We start from the raw sequence: 27,755 nt of genomic DNA, 5'->3' as shown, positions 1-27,755 counted from the left end.
CTCATGCAGTTGTTGTGGGTGCCCTGGTGGGCAGGGCAGTCTCCTGGTGAGGCTGACTGTGTAGCTGGGCAGTGCACCCTCTTTGGGACCACAGGTGGGTGGGGCAGGATCCCTGTGCATTTGACTATGTGGCCTGGTGGTGCAGAATTGCTGTGGGCCCTCTGGTGCACAGGGCAAACCCCCAGCACTAATAGGCTAGAGGGAGGATTTCTAAGTGGTGCTTGCCAGTGCTGGAGTCAGTCAAATAGAACAAGATCCCCAAAATGGCTGCCACCAGCATCTTCATCCACAGGGGGAATCCCAGAGGCCTCCTGCCTCTCTGGTAGTCTCTCCAAGATCAGCAAGTGGGTCTGACACAGGTGACTTTCAAACTACTGCCTTTTTGCTGGGACTTGGACCGTGTGAGATTTTGCCTGTGCCCTTTAAGAGTGGAGTCTTTTTCCTACAGCCCTCCATCTCTCCTGAATGGAATCCCCACTGTTTTTCAAAGCCAGACGTTCTGGGGGCTTGTCTTCCCAGTGCAAGACCTCCAGGATGGGAAGGCCAACATGGGTCTCAGACCCCTTGCTCCTCGGAGAGGACCTCTGCAGTGGTGATGTCCTTTTCATTTGTGTGTCACCAACCTTAGAGTTTGGCTCCTGACAAGATTGCATCTCCATTCCCCTACCCATCTTATTGTCACTCCTTCTTTATATCTGTCATTGTGGAAAATCTTTTCTGCTACTCTTCAGGTCATTCTCATACATAGTTGCTGTATAAAGTAGTTGTAATTTGGTGCTGTGCTCATAGGAGGAGGTGAATTCAGGGTCTTGCAACTGGCATCTTGATCCCCCTCCTCCCCCATATCTTTTATTTATTTATATTATCTCAGTGGCTGAGACACTCAATATAGTGTTGATTAGAAGTATTAATAATGGGTATGCTTATCTTGTTCCTGATTTTAAAGGAAGTGTTCTAATGTCAGTATCAAAAGTGATGAACTAAGTGTTTTTGCTGAATATTTAATTTTTATTTCCAAACAGTTACATTTTGGCATTTTGTTGCAGGCTTTTTCCCATTTATGTTTTGTGTGTGTATTTATAACTATATATTGTATTATGTTGTGTTATACTGTATTTTTCTCCATATAATATATAGAATAAACTTAACTTTGTATTTCCATAATAATAATATGACAGTTTTAATTACTGTAGTTTTCTCATGTACTTTAATATCTTATAGAACATTTATATCCCCCCTTTTTCTTACTCTCATAGTTTTCCTGGCTATTTCTACATGTTTATTTGTGCAGATGAACTTTAGAATAATTTTGTTACTTTTTCTCCCCTTCCAAATCTAATTGGGATTTTGATTGGACTCATTAAGTATATTACCTAATTTCAAGTGTATGTGTATGGAATTCAAATGAGTGACTCATTATTGTTTCTATTTTCACCATTAGGAATACATCCCTACTGTCTCCATCCTATGCAATCCAGGAATGAGAACACGTCACTGGAAGCAGTTATCAGAAATTGTAGGCTATGATTTAACTCCAGACTCTGGAACTACAATGAGGAAAGTTTTAAAATTAAACCTTACACCATACTTGGAAAAATTTGAAGTTATAAGTGCGGGTGCAAGCAAGGTAAATATGAAGATCAACTGAAATACTTTATTTGATGAGTTTGTTAATCATATAATCATAGTTTTTGTTGTGGTTGAATGTATAGTACTCGCTAGCAGTGGGAGGAGATGGGGTAAAGTGGTGGAAGACCACTCTTATTTTTCCCCACAAAGTGTCTGCTTCTCTATGATTTCCTTGTCCTGAATCCAGAGTAGAAATGGTTCCTTTGACCTCTTGTTAATTCTGCCACATTCTGATATGCATGGATGATATGCTAGTCTTGATATATAATTGTTCCATTAAGAATGGAAATAGATGCATGTGTGTGTGGCATGTGATGTGTGTGTATTCTAGCAGAGTAAGTGAGGCCATCTAGTGTTCTCAGAATACACTGAAAACATCTTCAGACTATAGACTGCAGAAAAGCCACTTCAGGGAAAATCCATCAGGTCTTTCATTCTGCTGTCTGTTTTAATACTGACAGCAGTAGTTTTCAGAGCAAGTGAATTTTTAAAAACTACATTGTCATTTTCCATAGGAATTTTTTAATTGTTTTAAAACATTTCTAACTTACAGACAGTTGCAGATTACCTTACAAAAATTGCTGTGTAATGCACCAAATTCTTTCTTCTTTTTCTCATTTAGGAATTTTCATTAGAGAAATCCATGCATACAATGATGCGAACTTGGGATGATATTGCTTTTCATATAAGTCTATATCGTGATACCGGAGTCTGTATTCTTTCTTCAGTAGACGAGATTCAGGCTCTCCTTGATGATCAAATTATAAAAACACAGACAATGAGAAGCTCACCTTTCATCAAACCATTTGAAAAGGAGATCAAGGTATGTTAAATATGATAGTCAACTCCTGGTCATTTATAAAAACTGCAATCTTATTACATATATGCTCTTGTGAAAATAAGTCAGTTTGTTGGATGGCTTTGGTGAAATATAGAAATAGATAACTTAAAATTAATGTGAAAATATATAGAACAGATGAGCCATTAACTGTAATGATTTTTAAAAGAACAAATTATATTTTTATTAAGAAAAATCTTCTCCAATGACAGTGATAGATTTGGAAGGAAAACTGTATCATTTAATCTAACTGTAGACAGCCTAGACCCTGTTTCATGCTATATTCTTTTTTTTTTCACTTTATTGAGTATTTTATTGACATAAGCTTTGACCGAGAAGCATAAAGTTTTCAAAATATCTTTTCTTATAGGCAGAAAATCAATCTGGTTATTTTAATAAATATAATTGTTCAGAATGGTTGGCTGAGCAGTTAAAGAATATCTGCTGTCATTATTTAGTGGATGTGGGGCAGGAAAATGGTGTTGAACATGGAGGAGAAAAGAAGAAATAAATTTTCAACACGGTGGTGCTATAAGGAAATGGTATTAAAGTGAAAGAACGAATATAATAATTTTGAGTTTATGCAGGAGTGTTATATTATAAAACAAAATAGACTTTGGACACTTCTTATTTTCTTTATACAATTCAATAGCTGATAAGACAAAACATGAATTTTACACTCTGAATTAAAAGAAATATTTTCTTCAAAGGGCAATGAATAAATTCTCATTTAAAGATTGTTTCAAGTTGATGCTAATCTTCTTTCTTTTTTTTAAACATCTTTATTGGATTATAATTGCTTTACAATGGTGTGTTAGTTTCTGCTTTACAACAAAATGAATCAGTTATATATATACATATGTTCCCATATCTCCTCCCTCTTGCATCTCCCTCCCACCCTCCCTATTCCATCCCTCTAGGTGGACACAAAGCACAAAACTCCCTGTGCTATGTGGCTGTTTCCCACTAGCTACCTGTTTTACATTTAATAGTGTATATATGTCCATGCCACTCTCTCACTTCATCCCAGCTTACCGTTCCCCCTCCCTGTGTCCTCAAGTCCATTCTCTACCTCTGTGTCTTTATTCCTGTCCTGCCCCTGGGTTCTTCAGAATCATTTTTTCTTTTCTTTTTTTTTTTTTGATTCCATATATATGTGTTAGCATACGGTATTTGTTTTTCTCTTTCTGACTTACTTCACTCTGTATGACAGTCTCTAGGTCCATCCACCTCACTACAAAAAACTCAGTTTCATTTCTTTTTATGGCTGAGTAATATTCCATTGTATATATGTGCCACATCTTCTTTACACATTCATTTGTCAGTGGACACTGAGGTTGCTTCCATGTCCTGGCTATTGTAAATAGAGCTGCAATGAATACTGTGGTACATGACTCTTTTTGAATTGTGGTTTTCTCAGGGTATATGCCCAGTAGTGGGATTTCTGGGTCGTATGGTAGTTCTACTTTTAGTTTTTTAAGGAACCTCCATACTCTTCTGTATCAATTTACATTCCTACCAACAGTTCATGCTATATTCTCATAACTTGTAGTGAAGTTCTGTATACTATACTTTATATTTGGGAACAAATAACTTGAGGGTCTTTTAGAATAATTAATGAAATATTGTCCACTTGACAAAAACAAATGATATTTGAGACTGTAAGATTATTTAATGTCCTTATAGTTGATGTGGGTAAGTACACAAAGCAAATAAATTATAATAACTAATAGTTTTATAGGTAGTATCAAAATTCAAACTGGAGACTATATAAAATGGGGAAAAGATCAACAACAAGTGGATTTTTCCCCTGATATTTATTGACTTCTAAATGTGTGCCAGATACTACTCTAGGGGTTTTACATTTATTAACCCATTTAATCCCCATAGCAGACCCTCAAGGTAGGCACTGTTATTATCAGTAGTCATAGTTAAGGGAACCAAGGCATAGAGGGATAGGTAAGTTACCCAAGTTCACACAGCTAATAAATGACAAATCTGGAATTCATAAAAGGCAGTTTGATTTTAATTTAAGCATAAAGAGTGTATTTATAGGACACCTTGGCTTTCAATATTTGGAGAAGACAAACAGTTGTGTTCTTCCAAAAAGACATGAAGCTGCACATTTTCCCTTGAATCAGGCTGACCTACCCTTTCCTGGTAAGAAGTTATGCTTTTGCAGATATTTCTTGTTTAACAAAGGAGAATTTACAATACAAGTTTGAAACCTCTCTTAGAGCTTTTAAAACAAAAATATGAGGCCAATCTCTTGATATATAGGACCTTAGGCCATATATTTAAGAAACAAAGAGCTTATATGAATGATCTTTGGCTAATGAAATACCTTATGGATTCTAGGAGATCTGTGACAATAAGGAAGACTTTTTCCCCCAAATGCATTGATGTACAGCACGGTTTCTCAACCTGGTTCTAATGACATTTGGGGCTAGATAATTCTTTGTTGTGGGGGCTGTCCTGTGTATTGTAGGAAGTTTAGCAGTGTCCACGGCCTCTATCCACTAGATATTAGTAGAAATCTCACCCCACCAGTTGTGACAAATGAAAATGCCTCCAGACATTGTCAAATGTCCTTTGGGGTGGGGGCAAAATAGCCCCTAGGTTGATAGCTACTGGTGTAGAGCAGGATGTATTCCTGTATGCTTTTTGGACATGGGACAGTTCACCTAGAGATTAGGAAATTGGTCTAAATAACTACAGTCATTTGCAATTGTGAGTTCCAATGATTTAGGAAAACTTCAGACCTCCTAGAGCTTTTCAAAGCCCATGTGAGACACTATAAGTGACTATGAGCTGTTTTGCATTGATTCAAAAATAATAATAAATTTAAAATACATATTCCTTGCTATAATTTATGGGTTTTCTTTAATAACTGGAACTTAGAATACTATGCTTTTCATTAAGGCCTGGGAGGACCGTTTGATTCGAATACAAGAAACAATTGATGAATGGTTAAAAGTACAAGCTCATTGGCTGTACTTGGAGCCCATTTTTTGTTCTGAGGATATCATGCAACAGATGCCAGAAGAAGGGCGTCAGTTTCAGACAGTAGACAGACATTGGAGAGATATCATGAAGTTTTGTGCAAAAGATCCAAAGGTGAAGTGTTTCTTTTCTCTGTTTCAAATAAAGGGGAATCTTTATTTTTGGCTATTACAGAAAGCATTTGGCTTTTTTTCCAAGTACAAAAATAAAACCTGCTCATTGTATACAAACTGGAGAGCTCAGAAAAATATAAGAAAGCATAGATAATTTTACTTTTCAATTCATAAGCTACACTACTCATAACTCTTTAATATGTATAGTGGAGCTGCTTCAAACATTCATTTAACTCACTTGGCTTCTACTATGTATACTCAGTGATCCCTCTTATAAAAATAAATAGTAAAATAAAATAAAATGAAGAAAGCAAGAGGGTGGGAGAGAGAGACAGAGACAGACAGAAAGAGAATGAATACAAACGAATGAGTAGTGCATGTGATTCACCTGAGTTTCTACTCAATGACTCTATATGCTTGGGGGTGATGGGAAAAAGAGTCAGCAATTCTCTCAGTTGGTTTCACTTGCTATGTCTCTCTCCTAGTGAGTATAGCACCTTGTTGAGTGCGATTTTAATGTTGAAAGACAGACCATGTATTTTTCATACACATAGTATACAAAGTTCATAGATATATATATCCACTTTTTAATCTGGTATTCAACTTAAGAAATAACGATTTGTTTCAATGCTGGATGAAAAAGTAGCTGTGCTGGGGACTTCCCTGGTGGCACAGTGGTTAAGAATCTGCCTGCCAATGTAGGGGACATGGGTTGGATCCCTGGTCCAGGAAGATCCTATATGCTGCAGAGCAGTTAAGCCCGTGCACCACAACTACTGAGCCTGCACTATAGAGCCTGCGAGCCACAACTACTGAAGCCCACGCACCTAGAGCCTGAGTTCCACAACAAGAGGATCTCCTGCTCACCACCCACACACAACAATGAAGACCCAATGCAGCCAAAAAGAAAAGAAAAAAAAAAAAAGAAAAACTAGCTGTGCTGAACTGTTGAGAGTCAATAGTACTGAAATTTATGAGTTGCAAGGATTTCCCTTACATGTTGACTTTAGAACCTTTGTAAGACATTATTTCTTATAGAACAGAAGTCAGCAGTTTTTTCCTGCAAAGGGCGACATGGTAAATATTTTAGGCTTTGTGAGAGGTACAGTGCTTTTCGTAACTACTCAATTCTGCTGTTGTTGTAGTAAGAAGGCAGCCAAAGACAATATGTAACTGAATGGATATGTCCATGCTACATCAAAACTGTTTATGGACAACTGACATTTTCATGTACCATGAAATGTTATTCTTCTTTTAATTTTTGAACCTTTTAAGAGTGTAAAAATAATTCTTAGCTTGATGGCCATGTAAAAACTGGCAGCACGCAGAAGCAAGAAGAGCTACAATCCTGCAGCCTGTGGAACAAAAACCACATTCACAGAAAGATAGACAAGATGAAAAGGCAGAAGGGCTATGTAACAGATGAAGGAACAAGATAAAACCCCAGAAAAACAACTAAATGAAAATGGAGATAGGCAACCTTCCAGAAAAAGAATTCAGAATAATGATAGTGAAGATGATCCAGGACCTCAGAAAAAGAATGGAGGCAAAGATCGAGAAGATGCAAGAAATGTATAACAAAGATCTAGAAGAATTAAAGAACAAAGAAACAGAGATGAACAATACATAACTGAAATGAAAAATACACTAGAAGGAATCAATAACAGAATAACTGAGGCAGAAGAATGGATAAGTGACCTGGAAGACAGAATGGTGGAATTCACTGCTGCAGAACAGAATAAAGAAAAAAGAATGAAAAGCAATGAAGACAGCCTAAGAGACTTCTGGGACAACATTAAATGCAACAACATTCACATTATAGGGGTCCCAGAGGGAGAACAGAGAAAGGACCCCAGAAAATATTTGAAGAGATTATAGTCGTAAACTTCCTTAACATGGAAAAGGAAATAGCCACCCAAGTCCAGGAAGCACAGAGAGTCCCATACAGGATAAACCTAAGGAGAAACACACTGAGACACATAGTAATCAAATTGGCAAAAAATAAAGACAAAGAAAAATTATTGAAAGCAGCAAGGGAAAAATGACAAATAACATACAAGGGAACTCCCATAAGGTTAACAGCTGACTTCTCAGCAGAAACTCTACAAGCCAGAAGGGAGTGGCATGATATACTTAAAGTGATGAAAGGGAAGAACCTACAACCAAGATTACTGTTCCCAGCAAGGATCTCATTCAGATTCGACAGAGAAATCAATAGCTTTAAAGACAAGCAAAAGCTAAGGGAATTCAGCACCATCAAACCAGCTCTACAACAAATGCTAAAGGAACTTCTCTAAGTGGGAAACACAAGAGAAGGAAAGGACCTACAAAAACAAACCCCCAAAATTAAGAAAATGGTAATAGGAACATACATATCAATAATTATCTTAAATGTGAATGGATTAAATGCTCCAACCAAAACACACATGCTTGCTGAATGGATAAAAAACAAGACCCATATATATGCTGTCTACAAGAGACCAACTTCAGGCCTAGGGACACATACAGACTGAAAGTGAGGGGATGGAAAAAGATATTCCATGCAAGTGGAAATCAAAAGAAAGCTAGAGTAGCAATACTCATATCGGATAAAATAGACTTTAAAATAAAGAATGTTACAAGAGACAAGGAAGAACACTACATAATGATCAAGGGATCAATCCAAGAAGAAGATATAACAATTATAAATATATATGCACCCAACACAGGAGCACCTCAATACATAAGGCAACTGCCTAGAGCTCTAAAAGAGGAAATCAACAGTAACACAACAATAGTGGGGGACTTTAAAAAAAATAGTGGGGGACTTTAATACCTCACTTAGACCAATGGACAGATCATCCAAACAGAAAATTAAAAAGGAAACACAAGCTTTAAATGACACAGTAGACCAGATAGATTGAATTGATATTTATAGGACATTCCATCCAAAAACAGCAGATTACACTTTCTTCTCAAGTGCGAATGAACATTCTCCAGGATAGATCACATCTTGGGTCACAAGTCAAGCCTCAGTAAATTTAAGAAAATTGAAATCATATCAAGCATCTTTTCTGACCACAACGCTATGAGATTAGAAATCAATGACAGGGAAAAAAATGAAAAAAACACAGACACATGGAGGCTAAACAATATGTTACTAAATAACCAAGAGATCACTAAAGAAATCAAAGAGGAAATCAGAAAATACCTAGTGGGCTTCCCTGGTGATACAGTGGTTGAGAGTCCACCTGCCATTGCAGGGGACACAGGTTCATGCCCCGGTCCGGGAGGATCCCACATGCCGTGGAGTGGCTGGGCCCGTGAGCCATGGCCACTGAGCCTGCACGACCAGAGCTCCTCAACGGGAGAGGCTGCAACAGTGAGAGGCCCACGTACCAAAAAACAAAACAAAACCTAGAGACAAATGACAATGAAAACACGATGATCCAAAACCTATGGGATGCAGCAAAAGCAGTTCTAACAGGGAAGTTTATAGCTATACAAGCCTATCACAAGAAACAAGAAAAATCTCAAATAAGCAATCTAACCTTACACCTAAAGGGACTAGAGAAAGAAGACCAAACAAAACCCAAAGTTAGCGGAAGGAAAGAAATCATAAAGATCAGAGCAGACATAAATGAAACAGAAACAAAGAAAACAATAGCAAAGATCAATAAAACTAAAAGCTGGTTCTTTGAGAAGATAAACAAAATTGATAAACCATTAGCCAGGCTCATCAAGAAAAAGAGGGAGGGCTTCCCTGGTGGCGCAGTGGTTGAGAGTCCGCCTGCCGATGCAGGGGATGCGGGTTTGTGCCCCGGTCCGGGAAGATCCCACATGCCGTGAAGCAGCTGGGCCCGTGAGCCATAGCCGCTGAGCCTGCGCGTCCAGAGCCTGTGCTCCGCAACGGGAGAGGCCACAACAGTGAGAGGCCCGCGTATAGCAAAATAATAATAATAATAAATAAATAAAATGGATGACTGATAAGAAATAAATAAATAAATAAACATTAAAAAAACAGTGGCAGCACAGTGTATACAAATATCAAAGCATCAAGTTATATGTCTTAAATATATACAATTTTTATTTGTCAATTATACCTCATAAAAGCTGAAAAACAACAGCAACAAAAAAGAAACTGGTAGCAGACTGGACTTAGCTCATGGGATGTAGTTTGCCAACTCATACCATAGATTGTTTATAGTTCACAGTTGTGAATGCAAAAATTAAATCACACACCAACCTAGCAGACTTTTTCCACATCATATAGGAGAAATGAAAATATGCATGACAATCATAATTTCTCATTTATAACTAGCATCTTTGGATAAGAATATTTGTGATTTATTGAATTCTAATAGTTTTACATTATAAAAAAATTTCCTGACAATTTTCATAAACCTTTTTTGACACCTTAACATTTTTGACATATAAGTTAATGTTTAAGTCTTATCATAATATCTGATATATAAGTGCTGACCGGAACGAATTGGTCTCTTTTAGGTTCTTGTTGTTACTTCTTTAACAGGTTTACTGGAAAAACTGCAGAACTGCAATGAACTTTTGGAGAAAATTATGAAAGGCCTTAATGCATATCTTGAAAAAAAACGACTTTTCTTCCCTCGGTATGATGGATAATCAATTGTGGTATAATTTAAGCTTTTTCTGATGTGTGATGAATTATAACTAAAACTTTTGTATTTGCATGTTTTTCCCTAGTTTTTTCTTCTTATCTAATGATGAAATGTTAGAGATTTTGTCAGAGACCAAAGATCCACTTAGAGTTCAGCCTCATTTAAAAAAATGCTTTGAGGGCATCACTAAATTGGAGTTCCTTCCCAATTTGGACATTAAAGCCATGTATAGCTCTGAAGGTGAGCGAGTGGAGCTGATTGCACCTATTTCCACGTCTGCAGCGCGAGGTGCTGTGGAAAAGTGGCTCATTCAAGTAGAAGATTTGATGCTCCGGAGTATTCATGATGTGATTGCTGCAGCCAGGCTGGTATGTTTCCTAGGATTTAATGTATATCCTATATTCTGTAAGTGCTTTCTTTTAGGAGGTTTTGAATGGGTACCAGTAAATGAACACCTCAGGTCTTACTATTTTAAGGCTTTTATTTTCTTTACTCTTTGTTCCTAACATTATTATTAAAATAATAATAGTAGTAAGAATTGATAATAATACGTGATTAAGTGCTACAAAAGAAAAAAGTGTTATGAGAAAGAATAATAAGGTGTATATAATTTAGAATGGGGGTGGTGGGTTGCTAATGATAGGCTCTTAGAGAAAGTAAAATTGAAACTGAAACCCAAAGGATAAGTAGGAATTAACCAGATAAATAGCAAATGGGAGAGCACCTAAGTATCCTGTGTTAAGAAAGAACCCTGAGATAAGAAAGAACCTCAGACATGGGTGTTAAATGCATGATCTAGTTTACTTATTGCTATTTACACTCAAACAGTTTCTTAAAAACTCAAAATGAGATGAACCAACATTAACGGAGGATCTATAATATTTGAGAGAAATATAACACGTAGGCACTACATGTACCTCACTTTTGCTAATTCAATTAACCTAATCTTGAATGATAAACTTCAGTATATTTCTTCCTTTAGGATCACAAAGGAACAGTTGTGTAGTAAAAATGTCATTTAAAAAGGCTTTGCAGCCTTATATCCAGCAACTCACGTTATATGAATGAGGAATCCTTTTCCTTCACCAAGAGCCCTATGAGAATCATCTTCTTGCAGTGACTATTCTGTTCAGCTTCAATGTTCCTGCAGATAAATCTTGACTTTTTCTCTCCTTTTTTCTATTTATGATTCCAAACAAACTAAAACACATAGGAAAGAATCAACATTGTCCATGAAAGTATTTCCTTAATCCATATAGAAATTTACCTTCTATGTACCTAGCAATGGCTCATCAATTATATGAAACTCAGCCTTCTTTGAAACTTAGGTTAATTTGTCATTTGCATTTATCTATAAATATTGCTAATAAAATGCATTTTAATAATAGATATTTATATCCTTATGTTTAATATTCTTTTATCTAAGGTGGTGTCATTGTATTAAAAATATAGTTTCCAGGGAACTCCCTGGCAGTCCAGTGGTTAGGACTCGGCGCTTTCACTGCTGTGGCCCGGGTTCAGTCCTTGGTTGGGGAACTAAGATCCCGCAAGCCGTGCCGCATGGCCAATTAAAAAATATATATATATATAAAGTTTCCTTTAGTATCGACTCTTCATACTTTGTCCCGCGGTTGTTTTTTTTCAGTTTTTAATTTGGATCTGCTATTATCATTTACTGTTGAAACAAGTTATTTTTTAAAAGACTACCCCCCCAATAAATCTATTTAAATGCATTTTGAACATAAAAATGTTAGAAGAAATGAAAGTATACTTTGAACTCAAAAGCATAGATTGTTCAATTGTATATAAATGAACAAATATACTATTGTTTAAACTATATATGCTGGTCATACAAGTTTGGTTTTTTTTTTAATTAATTAATTAATTTATTTATTTTTGGCTGTGTTGGGTCTTCGTTTCTGTGCGAGGGCTTTCTCTATTTGCGGCAAGCGGGGGCCGCTCTTCATTGCGGTGCGCAGGCCTCTCACTATCGTGGCCTCTCTTGTTGCGGAGCACACGCTCCAGATGCGCGGGCTCAGTAGTTGTGGCTCATGGGCCTAGTTGCTCTGCGGCATATGAGATCTTCCCAGACCAGGGCTCGAACCCGTGTCCCCTGCATTGGCAGGCAGATTCTCAACCACTGTGCCACCAGGGAAGCCCCATACAAGTTTTTAGAAAAGCTATGGATAAATAATACAAGGGTTCTAGCTACTAGGTCAGTTTTCTACTAGATGGCATAGTCTTCTTTTCAATTAAATCTTGGTATCAGTATATGTAATCTATTAGACTGATTTATTTTATACTTTAATAAACCCTCATAGTTCATTATAATAGAAGTAATGTGTATTCTATGTAGAAAATTGACAACTCCCCACAGCAAGGAAACCTAAAATTCCTATGGAAAATAATTTCCAGAAGAATCAATAATCAAATCCTTCCAAAGATAACTGATTATTAACATATTGGTGCTCATCTTTCCATCCTTTTATAAATAAATATTTCAAAAATATGATTTGTAAAAAATTTTCCGGTCTTTTAAATAGTCATCTAAAATTTTTCATGACTACATTCTAGCCTACAAGTGTACCAAATATTGCACTTCTTTATTGTTAAACATTAAGCTTTTTTCCCCTTTGTAAACTTTTAAAGTTAGAAATGCATTTTAATTACTCAGGCTTATCCAGAATGTGCAAGAAAAGACTGGGTTCGAGAGTGGCCTGGCCAAGTTGTACTTTGTGTTTCTCAAATCTTCTGGACCTCTGAGACACAGGAAGTTATAAGTAGTGGGACAGAGGTAAATCATTACCTTAAATAACATTCTTTTTAAATAACTTTCTTTTTTACATGCTATGTTTTTTTAGTTAGCTTATCTATTATTTGCAAAGGTAACCTTCCCCCCAATTTCTACATGTAGCATTAAAATTGTACAATTATTTTAAAACTTGTTCTTAATTTTTCTTATGCTTAGACAAAAATCACTCTATTCGAGAACTCATTTCTATATTGAGCTAAATTATGATGTCAGAATTGTTAAAGAGTAAATGCATGAAATACATGTTTTAGCTACTATATAACATTAGTTTAATTGCTTTTTTTATTTTGTAGGGATTAAAGAAATACTATAAGGAACTTCAGAATCAACTAAATGATATTGTAGAGCTGGTAAGAGGAAAACTGTCGAAGCAGACCAGGATTACTCTGGGGGCTTTGGTTACTATTGATGTCCATGCTAGAGATGTGGTTATGGACATGATTGATATGGGTATGTGACTCTTTTTTATCTTAAAAATAAGATATATATAGCTTTTAGAAACAAGGACTTACACTGTATGCCTTTTTCTCTCTCAACAGAATTTATTTTATATGATCTTTTCCATAAGTTAGAAAACATGAATTATTTTAATATTTGCTGTTGTAAAGATGATAAAATACTTATTTTTCAAATTATTTCCATTTCAGGATTATCTGTCTTGTTTTACTTTATTCCTTTTAGGTGTCTCACGTGATACAGATTTCCAGTGGCTTGCTCAGCTTAGATATTATTGGGAATATGACAACGCTCATGTTAGTATCATTAATTGCAACGTAAAATATGCTTATGAATACCTTGGTAACTCACCTCGACTTGTCATTACTCCTCTAACTGACAGATGTTACAGAACATTGGTATGTGTTTAAATTATTTTAATTCACACATTAAAGATTCCTTTTTGGTTTGGTGTCATATTTCCTTGTCTAAATTTAACATGGCTATCCTCATTTTATTCTCTTATCTGTATAGCTGAATACAGCTATCCCTTCCTAATCCCAAATTCCCTTTATGTGAAGTTATAGTAGTGAATATTTACTTCTGCGTGCTTTTGTAGAATACAAGAGTGTGTGAATTCTAATGTTTGAAAATCGTGAGTCACTCCTGTTGGAGATAATTAGAAAAAGGAAGGTACTGGAGATTTAAAGAAGAAACCAGAGCTTCGGAAAATGGTATCAGTTTTTGCAGTGGAGTTCTGGGAGAGATGCCAAGAAGATGAAGGAAGCACATTTGGGCCTTAGAACTCCAAGTTAGTTTTGTTGAATAGTAGAGGGAGAGCTGAAATGTAGGCAGGTAGTACTGAGGGCTGTGCTTGTTGGGAAGCTATGGAAGATAAAGCCATGACTACAGAAAACAACAGCAACAACAAAGTGAAACCCTGGGAATTGCGTTGTCAGATAAAATACAGGACTTTCAGGTAAATTTGAATTTCAAATAAACAATGAATAATTTGTTAGTAGAAACATGTCCTAATTATTACATGGGGCATACTTATACCAGCAAATTATTCATTGTTTATCTGATTTTCAAATTTAACTGGGCATCCTGTATTTTTATTTGCTAAATCTGGCAATCCTACCTGGGAATTGAGGAGATGCATCAAGAAACACCAATCCACCTGTGCTGAGTAAGTAAATTAAAGTGTCTGAGTTTTCTGGAAGCAGAAATGAAATGGGGATTATTGGGCAAATGATTTTCTAGGGAATGCTCTCAGTAAAAACCCATAAGGAAATGAGGAAAGCAGGTGGGAAAGCTAAACAAAGATGTGGTTTTGATGGATGTATGGCCTTAGCCTGATCTCATGGGGAGCATTAGAGCATGAATGGCATCTCAGGGGTACTTCACTTTAAGGCAAAGGGGTCTAGCTTTTCTATCCCTTTATTATCATTGGCTACGGTTCACTCCTGTGGCTGGGTGGGGGGTGGGGGGTGAGTAAGCTTTCAGGTGTTTGTGGATAAGGGAGCTCCTATTAATTGAGGGCAGATCTCAGGAGAAAAGGACAGTTGTGAGCTATTTGTAGATGACTGACAGCAATTGGAAGGATGGATGCAATGACCAGTAAAAGAATCTGAGTAAGGTTCTAGTGCATCTATGATAAAAAGTTTCACCAAATCCTCTTTCTCAGGAAGCTACCTGAAGGCCAGACCACATCTGTCTTGTTCTCTACTCTAGTGATTGACAAGTACATAAGTTACTCCCTAAATGTTTGTTGAGTAAATGAATCTCAAGCTTCTGTGTCCTCAGACCTCACTGAAATCAGCTGTGAATATTTGTAAGGTGGACTCTAAGGACTTTGAGTTATATAATCAAAATCACATTAAACACTTGTATACAACACTAAACATTGAAAGTCTCCTATTATATTTACTATCCATAATAAAGGGAACACATTTGTAAGCATTTTTTGGAAATTATAAAGAAGGGAAAGACTGAGGTTTCCAGCAATCAAGTTAATGGACATTAACAGTATAGCGTTTACTATAAATTTAAGATGGGTAAAATATCATTGATATTGCCTTTATTTAATGAGCTCTCTCTATTGTTTTATTTTAGTAAATGTGAAAATATTTAAGATTTTCATAGGTCTATCTATTAATTTTTTAAATACTTAATTTTTTTAGAGCAGTTTTAGGTTCACAGCAAAATTAAGCAGAAGGAACAGAGCATTCCCATATACCCCTTGCCTCCCCAAATGTACAGTCTTGGTCCTTTAACCCTATTTTATCTAAAAGGAGTTAAGTTTCACAAACTCTCATAGCAGTTTTCATGAAACAAACTTCATGGAAAGAGTTGACTGTAACTTGTATGCATATAAAAATTTCCAGCCATTTTTCTAGTCACTGTGGGGACCCAGAAAGAATTCAGATACTGCTAATGTTACTCTAAAGGAGCTTAAGGACTGGGACTTCCCTGGTGGTCCAGTGGCTAAGACTCTGTGCTCCCAATGCAGGGGGCCTGGGTTCAATCCTTGGCCAGGGAACTAGATTCCACATGCATGCAGCAACTAACAGTTCTCATGCCACAACTAAGGAGCCCACATGCAGCACCTAAGACCCAGCACAAACAAATAAATAAATAAATATTTTTTAAAATTATTAAAAAAATAAAGGAGCTTAAGTACTAATTGAGAGGGGAAAAAATGTTAACTGTTAACTGTAGTTACATTACAGTTAACATAGTTAACTGTAATGTGAGCATTGCTGAACCAAATGAACCAGGTTCATTTGTCTGACTCTCTGCAGTAAGCCAAATGCTGAAACGCTGAGGTTTGCAGCAGAGAAAGTGCTTATTCACAAAGCAGCCAAGCAAGGAGATAGGAAAACAACTCAAATATGCCTCTCTGAAGGCGAAGGGCTCAGGATATCTATGGGATAAAGCTGAGGTGTGGGGAGCGTGGGGAAATGTAATTGAAAACAAGAAAAAGGTGAGACAATCGTTGCTCTGCGCATATGCACCCAAGCCATAGGCTTTTTCATGGGAGGAAAGCTCAGAAAGTAGCCTAGTTAGCATGCTCTGAGGGTCGAGTTTTTGGCCTCTGACATCAAAATGTCACCGAGTGGACCCTTGCCCATGCCCAAGTGGAGAGCTGATGGTCTTAACCATCTTAATCAGCTCAAGCTTGATTTGACACAGTAGACTCCAAATATGTAAAAAGCAACTTGGGCAAACATCCAAATGCCCAGGCTACAGGACGCTTGGAGGATACGCCAGCTTTCGTAAAAACAATACAAGTGAGTCCAACCAGCGAAGGTAGGTCACAGTTTACCATTTATCGGTGGGTAACTGATAACTACTCTGGGTTTCACAAGGTTGAAAGTGACACTACTGGTTAGAGAAGTACAGAACAATGCTATGGGGATGGATAAAATAAAGAACATACCGGGCTTCCCTGGTGGCGCAGTGGTTGAGAGTCCGCCTGCCGATGCAGGGGACACGGGTTCGTGCCCCGGTCCGGGAAGATCCCACATGCCGCGGAGCGGCTGGGCCCGTGAGCCATGGCCGCTGAGCCTGCGCGTCCGGAGCCTGTGCTCCGCAAAAAAAAAAAAAAAAAAAAAAAAGAACATACCAAGAGTGGAATGCAACAGCGAAGGTGAATCATAGACAAAATTATATAGTAGGTCATCTGTTTATTTTCCCACTGATGGGCCCCCACTTATGACCCTCACTTTTAGGTGTTTTCTCTCTTCGCAGCTAGCTGTAGAGGTTGTCATCATTGATCTCTACAACCATAACCACTTCTTTTTTTTATTTTATATTACTTTATTTTACAGGAGATGGAGCAATCTGCTCTCTCTTTTTTTTTTAAATTAGTTGGTTTATTCATTCATCTCTGGGTGCATTAGGTCCTTGTCGCTGCGTGCGGGCTCTCTCCAGCTGCAGCGAGCAGGGTCCACTCCCCGCCACGGTGTGCAGGCTCCTCACTGCAGTGGCCCCTCCGGGGGCTCTAGTTGTGGCACACAGGTCTAGGCACTCCGCGGCATGTGGGATCTTCCCGGACCAGGGCTCGAACCCGTGTCCCCCGCATTGGCAGGCAGATTCTTAACCATTGCACCACCAGGGAAGTCCCTCCATAAACACTTCTAATTAAACTTTTCTGACCAAATGTTAACACTTCAAGGCTGGATTCTCTTTGTTTTTAAAGGCAAATGGGATACACATGAAGTATTAGAAAATAAGGAGACTTTGATACAGTTTCACTTTTTTTTTAGATCCTTTAAACTGCTTTTTCTTTGTGCAGCTAGAAAATTGAGTGCTAAAAATTAACTGAATGATGTAATTGTATTACTGCCTCTCTGAAGCTACAAATAAGACTAAATCCACTTTATAAGCAATTGTCCTATTACGGGGTATTTTGTTTGTTTTCAGTTAAGCATGGATTTCTCTTCACGTTTATTTTTCTTTTCAGATAGGTGCCTTCTATTTAAACCTTGGAGGTGCTCCAGAAGGGCCAGCAGGCACAGGAAAAACTGAAACCACCAAGGACTTGGCTAAAGCTCTTGCTGTACAGTGTGTGGTATTCAACTGTTCAGACGGGCTAGATTATCTAGCAATGGGAAAGGTAAAGTTACATATTACATGTTACAAATTTACAGCTAGGTCAACCTGGATAAACTGAAGCAACTCGTTTAAAACACTGAATGCGGTTTAAGCATTACTTGACCTTTTTTTTTTTTAGGGGTAAAGACGTTTTTATCCTTGGGGCTTTTATTAACTGTCACTTTTGACTTAAAAAGGTTAAATTTTTGTTTTATGGGCTTCCCTGGTGGCGCAGTGGTTGAGAGTCCGCCTGCCGATGCAGGGGACACAGGTTCGTGCCCCGGTCCGGGAAGATCCCACATGCCGCGGAGCGGCTGGGCCCGTGAGCCATGGCCGCTGAGCCTGCGCGTCCGGAGCCTGTTCTCGGCAACGGGAGAGGCCACAACAGTGAGAGGCCCGTGTACCGCAAAAACAAAACAAAAACCCAAAAAAGGTTAAATTTTTGTTTTAACAAATGATGCCCTTTCCTACGAAAATCATCTCCTTTTTTCTTGTCCTCAGTTTTTTAAAGGATTGGCTTCTTCTGGTGCTTGGGCTTGCTTTGATGAATTTAATCGAATTGAATTGGAAGTGCTGTCAGTGGTAGCTCAACAGATCCTTTGCATTCAGAGAGCCATTCAACAGAAGCTAGAAGTGTTTAATTTTGAAGGGACAGAACTTAAGCTCAATACAAACTGTTTTGTAGCTATTACTATGAATCCTGGCTATGCAGGACGTTCTGAATTACCGGATAATCTTAAGGTAATATTTTTTTAAAGAGTGTAAATTTGGTAATCAAAAGTAACAGCATAATCTACTTAAAATGGTATAATTTTCTCACGTGTATTTGTAATCTCCCTTTTACCTTTTCCATTTGCTATAAGGTAAACCTCTAAAAACTTTTTTAGATGTCTAAAAAAAATATTAGAGTACATGAAACTGTTAAAGTGCTCCTGAAAAAATTACAAAGTTAATGAAAAGGTGCTTCACTGGGGGAGTAAACTTGGATATCAACACATTATCTTTGGGTGCTTATGCTCAGCTTTAAAAATGGTTTCCTTTATGTAAATAATATATTTCCTTTATTATATACTTCAGGTTCTTTTTAGAACCGTGGCTATGATGGTTCCAAACTATGCCCTCATAGCAGAAATCTCCCTCTACTCCTATGGATTTTTGAATGCAAAACCTCTGTCTGTGAAGATAGTAATGACCTACAGGCTGTGCTCAGAGCAGCTCTCATCACAATTTCATTATGACTATGGAATGCGAGCAGTAAAAGCAGTTTTAGTGGCTGCTGGAAACCTAAAACTAAAATTTCCAAATGAAAATGAAGATATACTTGTAAGTATTAAATATACACGTTGTGAAAGTGTAGAAAGTGTATCTGTAGAAAGATAACTTTTTCAGCAAGGTTGATCATGAACTATAGATAGGCAGATAAGAGAGTTGTTGCTTTGAGCCTTTTTACATGGGGTTGAAATGATAGTTTTGAGGTTCTGTTTTTCATTATACTTTGTATGAATCCAAGGACCATTAGGTTTGATAAGTGTAGTATTGGCTTTTTAGTATGGGGATTCCATGGAACCATGTAAAAGAAACTTTGACTTTGGTGGGGTGGGGGTGAAAGAAGGGCAAATACCGGCACTTAACTTACCTTGCACTTTTTGGATGGTTTTAGCTTCTTCGATCAATTAAAGATGTAAATGAACCAAAGTTTTTATCACATGATATACCCTTATTTAATGGAATAACTAGTGACTTATTTCCTGGTGTTAAACTTCCTGAAGCTGACTATCATGTAAGTAAACCTGTGAGAATGACTTGTTCTGCAAATAAATTCATCTGGTGACTCAGTAGTTTTCCAAGTTTTATTAAATGAGCGACTTATTCTGTTTGGAGGATAAACCCCTATTTTGGCCACTTTAATTAATGAGGAAGAGTAAATTTTAGTACCTTATGTTATATGATAGTAGGGTTAACGAGATTCAGGTCAAAGATAATGTTTATTGTAAGAGAATACATATTTTATTTCCTATCTTGTGATTTATAATATTTACTACTATGTATACAATAATACTATCATATTACCTCCGCAGGTAGAAAAGTTGATAAACTGAAAGTGGTAAAACATCCTATAGTTTTTTTGTACAGCAAAGTGATTCAGTTATATATATATATATTTCGGATTATTTTCCATTGTAGGTTATTATAAGATATTGAATATAGTTCCCTGTGTTATACAGTAAATACTTGTGCTTATCTATTTTATGTATAGGAATTTGTATCTGTTAATCCCAAATTCCTAATTTATCCCTTCCTCATCACTTTCCCCCTTGGTAACCATAAGTTTGTTTTCTGTGTCTGTGAGTCTGTTTCTGTTGTGCATATAGATTCATTTGTATTATTTTTTAGATTACATATGTGAACGTTATCATATAATATTTGTATTTCTCTGTCTGATTTACTTCACTTAGTATGATATTTCTAGGTCCATCCATCTTGCTGTGAATGTTAGCCTTCTTTTTTTTTTTTAATCTTCAAATTCAAATACTACTATACATCCTATGGCAGGATCAGAATAAGGTGATTCTAGGCTGTTTTCCAATACCAATAACTAATTCTCTGATTCTCTAGACACCCACTGGGTGTTCAAAACTTCAATTCAATTCTGACACTAACTGCCTAGAGTTAGTGTCAGTCCTACAAGACTGCCTCTCATTTCATACAGAAGTCTCAAGTCCTGGCCACCTGTACTTCTGACTGACGGGCTATAAACCAGGGGTTTCCCTGACCCCTCCCCTCCCAGGTTTAATAATTTGCTAGAACAGCCCACAGAACTCAGGAACACAATTTACTTCTGCTTACCAGTTTATTATAAAGGATACAACTCAGGAACAACCAAATGGAAGAAATGTATAGAGCGTGGTATGGGCAGGTGGCAGCGTGGAACTTCTGTGCCCTTTCAGGGAGAGTCACCCTCCCTGTACCGGAAGCTCTTGAATCTCATTGTTCAAGAATTTTTATAGAGTTCAGTCATCAGCCCCTTCTTCCCCAAAGGCTGGTAGGGCTGAAAGTTCCAACCCTCTAATCACTGCGTCTTTTTGGTGACCAGCCCAATCTTGAAGCTATCTAGGTTCCCACAACAAGTCACCTCATTAGCATAAACTCAGGTGTTATTGAAAAGGACTCTTTATGAATAAGAAAAGATACTCCTATCACTCAGAAAATTCCAAGAGTTTTAGGAGCTCTGTGCCTGGAACCGGGTACAAAGACTTTATATATTTTAGTATTATACCACAGGTGATTATCAAGATGATTCAAAATACGCTAATATGATTTTTTAAATCAAAATGAAAATACATAATTTTAATATTCTCTTGGAGAACTCTTGTACTCCTATGAATATAGCAAATAGTTTCATGGATTCATAGAATCCAGTTTGAAAAACACTACTAGGAGTCAATGCTGGGAGGTGTGTGGCTGCGCAACTGCGTATGCCTGCAACTGAGCTGCAGGGGAGCCAGGGTCATAGAAAAAAAAATACTACAAGCATACCTCATTTTATCGCGCTTTGCAGATGCTGTATTTTTTACAAATTGAAGGTTTTTGGCAAGTCTATCAGTCAAGTCAAGCAAGTCTATCAGTGCCATTTTCCCAATATTTGCTCACTTCTTGTCTCTGTGTCACATTTTGGTAATTTTTGAAATTTTGAAAAAATTTCGTTATTATTATATCTGTTATGGTGATCTGTGATCAGTGATCTTTGATGTTACTGCTATGACTCACTGAAGGCTCAGATGATGGTTAGTATTTTTTTAGCAAAAAAGTATTTTTAATTAAGGTATGTGCATTGTTATTTAGACATAATGCTATTGCACACCTAATGGACTCAGCAGGGGTCCCCAACCCCTGGGCCTCAGACTGGTATTGGTCCACGGCCTCTGGGCTGCACAGCAGGAGGTGAGCAAGCCAGGGAAACTTCATCTACCGCTCCTATCGCTCCCCGGCGCTCACATTACCACATTACCGCCTGAACTATCCCCTCCACAACCCCACGCCCGTCTGTGGAAAAATTGTCTTCCACAAAACCAGTCTCTGGTGCCAAAAAGGTTGGGGACCACTGGACTACAGGATAGTGTAAACATAACTTTTATATGCACTGGGAAACCAAAAAATTTGTGTGACTTGCTTTATTGAAATATTTACTTTATTGCAGTGATCTGAACCAAATCCACAGTATCTCTGAGGTATGCCCATACTAAATATAATATCTTGCTTTTTAATATGTACCGTATTACTTTGTTTTTCATCTACTGACTTCTTTTGGGTTTCAGGTAATGTTTATTACTTCATTAATCTTCTCTGTTGGCTTTTTAATTTTACCTCAGTGGTCACTCACAGATTGCAATACACATCCTTGATTTATGACAGTTTACCTCATTTGTATTCTAAACCATTTCAGACACAATATAAGAATTTTAAATGGTATAATTCCATTATCCACTCATCTCTGCCCATTGTACTGTTGTCACGTATTTTACTTCTACATATGTTATAAACTCCACATTTTTTGCTTTAGGTATTAGTATTTGAAAAAAAAAATTCTTTTATATTTACCCTTTCTAGTGTTTTTAAATTCCTTCCAGCAGATATGTGCTTTAAACTGGGATCTTTTCCCTTCAACTTTAAGAACTTTCTTCAGTATTTATTGTGTACATGTTGAGTCTTGTGGCAACAAATTCTCTCAGTTTTTCTTTTGAAATATCTTTATTTAGACTTCATTATTTGAAGAATATTTTCACTAGGTATAGAAGTCTAGATTGGCAGGAGTCTCCCCCGCCCCATCTTTTTAAAGATGTTTTTCCATTAATTCTTGGCTTTTATTGTTATGCTTAGAAGTCAGGAATTTTTCTTATGTATATTTCCCTGAATGTAATATGTTTTTTCCCCTCTGGCTGTTTGAAATATTTTCTTTCTTTCCTTGCTTGACTATGTGCCTAGTGTTGTTTGCTTTTTACATATCCTACGTGGGATTTGCTGCACTTCTTGAATCTGTGTATTGCTTTCTCCAGAAAATTCTCAGTAATTATGTTTTAAAATATTTCTTCTACCCTATTTTCTCTCCCCTGTCCTTCTGGGGCTCCAGTTACATGAATGTTAGAACATTTTATGTCATCTCACATGTCTCTTATGCTCTGTTTTTGCTTTCTGTTTTTTATTATCTGTACTTTAGTTTGGATAATTTTATTGACCTGTCCTTAAGATTAATGATCCTTTCCTTGGCTTTGTTCATTTCTGCTGATAAGCCTATCCAATGAATTCTTTTCTTTTTTGGGGGGGGGGGGAGTACTGCACCGTGCGGCATGTGGGATCTTAGTTCCCTGACAATGGATTGAACCCTTGCCCCCTGCAGTGGAAGCACAGAGTCTTAACCATTGGACCACCAGGGAAGTCCCTATACAATGATTTATTTATTTATTTAAATAGATCTGTATTGGAGTATAATTGCTTCACAATACCGTGTTAGTTTCTGTTGCACAACAAAGCGAATCAGCCCTATGCATACACATGTCCCCATATCCCCTCCCTCCTGAGCCTCCCTCCCAACCTCCCTATCCCACCCCTCTAGGTTATCTCAAAGCACCAAGCCGATCTCCCTGTGCTATGCTGCTGCTTCCCACCAGCCAACTATTTTACATTCGGTAGTGTATATATGTTGATGCTACTCTCATTTCGCCCCAGCTTCCCCCTCCCACCCCACGTCCTCAAGTCCATTCTCTATGTCTACCTCTTCATTCCTACCCTACAACTGGGTTCATCAGTACCTTTTTTTTTTTTAGCGTCCATATATATGCGTTAGCATATGGTATTTGTTTTTTACTTTCTGACTTCACTCTGTATGACAGACTCTAGGTCCATCCACCTCACTACAAATAACTCAATTTCGTTTATTTTTATGGCTGAGTAATATTCCATTGTATATATGTGCCACATCCTCTTTATCCATTCATCTGTCAATGGATATTTAGGTTGGTTCCATGTCCTGGCTATTGTAAAAAGTGCTGCACTGAACATTGTGGTATATTCACTTCAGCACATAATTCTTTTTGAATTATGGTTTTCTCAGGGTATATGCCCAGTAGTGGGATAGCTGGGTCATATGGTAGTTCTATTTTTAGTGTTTTGTGGAACCTCCATACTGTTTTCCATAGTGGTTGTATCAATTTACATTCCCACCAACAGTGCAAGAGGGTTCCCTTTTCCCACACCCTTTCTAGATTTTTTTGACAATGGCCATTCTGACTGGCATGAGGTGATACCTCATTGTAGTTTTGATTTGCATTTCTCTAATAATTAGTGATGTTGAGCATCTTTTCATGTGCCTCTTGGCCATCTGTATGTCTTCCTTGGCAAAATGTCTATTTAGGTCTTCTGCCCAATTTTTACGTGGATTGTTTGTTTTATTGATATTGAGCTCCATGAGCTGTTTGTATATTTTGGACATTAATCCTTTGTCTGTTGTTTCATTTGCAAATATTTTCTCCCAGTCTGAGGGTTGTCTTTTGGTCTTGTTGATGGTTTCCTTTGCTGTGCAAAAGCTTTTAAGTCCATTTGTTTATTTTTGTTTTTATTTCTGTTACTCTAGAAGGTGGGTCAAAAAAGATCTTGCTGTGGTTTATGTCAAAAAGGGTTTTTCCTATGTTTTCCTCTAAGAGTTTTATAGTGTCTGATCTTACATTTAAGTCTTTAATCCATTTGGAGTTTATTTTTGTGTATGGGGTTAGGCAGTGTTCTAATTTCGTTCTTTTACATGTAGCTGTCCAGTTTTCCCAGCACCACTTATCGAAGAGGCTGTCTTTTCTCCGTTGTATGTTCTTGCCTCCTTTGTCATAAATTAGGTGCCCATATGTGTGTGGGTTTATCTCTGGGCTTTCTATCTTGTACCATTGACCTATATTTCTGTTTTTGTGCCAGTACTATACTGTCTTGATTACGGTAGCTTTGTGGTATAGTTTGAAGTCGGGGAGACTGATTCTTCCAACTCTATTTTTCTTTCTCAAGATTGCTTTGGCTATTCGGGGTCTTTTGTGTTTCCATACGAAATGTAAAATTTTTTGTTCTAATTCTGTGAAGAATGCCATTGGTAGTTTGATAGGGATTGCATTGAATCTGTAGATTACTTTGGGTAGTATAGTCATTTTCACAATATTGATTCTTCCAATCCAAGAACATGTGTATTTCTCCATCTGTTTATGTCATCTTTGATTTCTTTCATCAGTGTTTTATAGTTTTCTGAGTACAGGTCTTTTGCCTCCTTAGGCAGGTTTATTCCTAGGTATTTTATTCTTTCTTGTTGCAATGGTCAATGGGAATGTTTCCTTAATTTCTCTTTCTGATTTTTCGTTGTTGGTGTATAGGAATGCCAGAGATTTCTGTGCATTAATTTCGTATCTTGCAACCTTACCAAATTCATTTATTAGTTGTAGTAGTTTTCTGGTGGCATCTTTAGGTTTATCTATGTGTAGTATCACGTCATCATCAAACAGTGACAATCTTACTTCTTCTTTTCTAATTTGTATTCCTTTTGTTTCTTTTTCTTCTCTAATTGCTGTGGGTAGAACTTCCAAAACTATGTTGAATAAGAGTGGCAAGAGTGGACATCCTTGTCTAGTTCCTGATCTTAGAGGAAATGCTTTCAGTTTTTCACCATTGAGTATGATGCTTGCTGTGGGTTTGTCATATATGGCATTTATTATGTTGAGGTAGGTTCCCTCTATGCCCATTTGCTGGAGAGTTTTTACCATAAATGGGTGTTGAATTTTGTCAAAAGCTTTTTCTGCATCTATTGAGATGATCATATGGCTTTATTCCTTCATTTGTTAATGTGGTGTATCACATTGACTGATTTGCATATATTGAAAAATCCTTGCATCCCTGGGATAAATCCCACTTGATCATGGTGTATGATCCTTTTAATGTGATGTTGTATTTTGTTTGCTAGTATTTTGTTGAGGATTTTTGCATCTATGTTCATCAGTGATATTGGTCTATAATTTTCTTTTTTTGTGATATCTTTTTCTGGTTTTGGTATCAGGGTGATGGTGGCTTCGTAGAATGAATTTGGGAGTGTTTCTCCCCTGCAATTTTTTGGAAGAGTTTGAGAAGTATCAAATATTCTCTAAATATTTGATAGAATTCACCTGTGAAGACATCTGGTCCTGGACTTTTGTTTGTTGTAAGATTTTTAATTATGGTTTCAATTTCATTACTTGTGATTGGTCTGTTTATATTTTCTAATTCTTCCTGGTTCTTGGAAAATTGTAGCTTTCCAAGAGTTTGTCCATTCCTTAGTGGTTGTCCATTTTACTGGCATATAGTTGTTTGTAGTAGTCTTTTATAATCCTTTGTATTTCTGCAGTGTCAATTGTGATTTCTCCTTTTTCATTTCTAATTTTATTGATTTGCGTCCTCTCCCTTTTTTTCTTAATGAGTCTGGCTAAGGGTTTATCAATTTTGTTTATCTTCTCAAAGAACCAGCTTTTAGTTTTATTGATGTTTGCTATTGTTTTCTATGTTTCTATTTCATTTATTTACGCTCTGATCTTTATGATGTCTTTCCTTCTACTGACTTTGGGTTTTCTTTTTTCTTCTTTCTCTTGTTGTTTTAAGTGTAGGGTTAAATTGTTTATTTGAGATTTTTCTTGTTTCTTGAGATGAGATTGAATTGCTGTAAACTTCCCTCTTAGAACTGCTTTTGCTGCATCCCATAGATTTTGGGTCGTCATGTTTTTGTTGTTATTTGTCTCTAGGTATTTTTTGATTTCCTCTTTGATTTCTTCTGTGATCTCTTGGTTATTTAGTAGCGCAATGTTTAGCCTCCATGTATTTGTGTTTTTTACAGTTTTTTTCCTGTAATTGATTTACAATCTCATAGCATTGTGGTCAGAAAAGATGCTTGATACAATTTCAATTTTTTTTAATTTTCTGAGGCTTGATTTCTGACCTAAGATGTGATCTGTCCTGGAGAATGTTCCGTTTGTACTTGAGAAGAAAGTGTATTCTGCCAATTTTAGGTGGAATGTTCTATAAATATAAATTATATCTATCTGGTCTATTGTGTCATTTAAAGCTTGTGTTACCTTATTTATTTTCTGTTAGGATGATCTGTCCATTGGGGTAAGTGGGGTGTTAAAGTCGCCTACTATTATTGCATTACTGTCAATTTGTCCTTTAATGGTTGTTAGCATTTGCCTTATGTACTGAGGTGCTCCTATGTTGGATACATAAACACTTATAATTGTTGTATCTTCTTCTTGGATAAATCCTTTGATCATTATGTAGTGTCCCTCTTTATCACTTGTAACAGTCTTTATTTTAAATTCTATTTTATCTGATACAAGTATTGCTACTCCAGCTTTCTTTTGATTTCCATTTGCATAGAATATCTTTTTCCATCCCTTCACTTTCAGTCTGTATGTGTCCCTAGGTCTGAAGTGGGTTTCTTGTAGACAGCATATATATGGGTTTGTTTTTGTATCCATTCAGCCAGTCTGTGTCTTTTGTTTGGGGCGTTTAATCCATTTACATTCAAGGTTATTATCAATATGTATGTTCCTATTATCATTTTCTTAATTGTTTTGGGTTTGTTTTTCTGGGTCTTTTTCTTCACTTGTGTTTCCTGCCTAAAGAAGTTTCTTTAGCCTTTGCTGTAAAGCTGGTTTGGTGGT

At 36.9% G+C, this 27,755-nt stretch overlaps 1 protein-coding gene across 1 annotated transcript in view; it reads left to right on the top strand.

The window, feature by feature from the left end:
• Window positions 1-27,755, top strand: part of DNAH12 (dynein axonemal heavy chain 12) — a 229,604-nt gene that overhangs the window by 96,204 nt on the left and 105,645 nt on the right. The window contains exons 19-30 of the mRNA XM_073811265.1: window positions 1,442-1,627; window positions 2,252-2,452; window positions 5,390-5,584; window positions 10,069-10,190; window positions 10,285-10,567; window positions 12,874-12,993; window positions 13,305-13,461; window positions 13,693-13,865; window positions 17,915-18,067; window positions 18,547-18,786; window positions 19,123-19,368; window positions 19,706-19,825. Of these exons, the coding sequence (XP_073667366.1) occupies window positions 1,442-1,627; window positions 2,252-2,452; window positions 5,390-5,584; window positions 10,069-10,190; window positions 10,285-10,567; window positions 12,874-12,993; window positions 13,305-13,461; window positions 13,693-13,865; window positions 17,915-18,067; window positions 18,547-18,786; window positions 19,123-19,368; window positions 19,706-19,825 (2,196 nt within the window). The remainder of the gene's footprint in view (window positions 1-1,441; window positions 1,628-2,251; window positions 2,453-5,389; window positions 5,585-10,068; window positions 10,191-10,284; window positions 10,568-12,873; window positions 12,994-13,304; window positions 13,462-13,692; window positions 13,866-17,914; window positions 18,068-18,546; window positions 18,787-19,122; window positions 19,369-19,705; window positions 19,826-27,755) is intronic.

Source organism: Tursiops truncatus, chromosome 10 (genome assembly GCF_011762595.2).
Source record: "Tursiops truncatus isolate mTurTru1 chromosome 10, mTurTru1.mat.Y, whole genome shotgun sequence".
Lineage (NCBI taxonomy): Eukaryota > Metazoa > Chordata > Mammalia > Artiodactyla > Delphinidae > Tursiops > Tursiops truncatus.
This window is presented reverse-complemented; position numbering and strand designations above follow the sequence as displayed.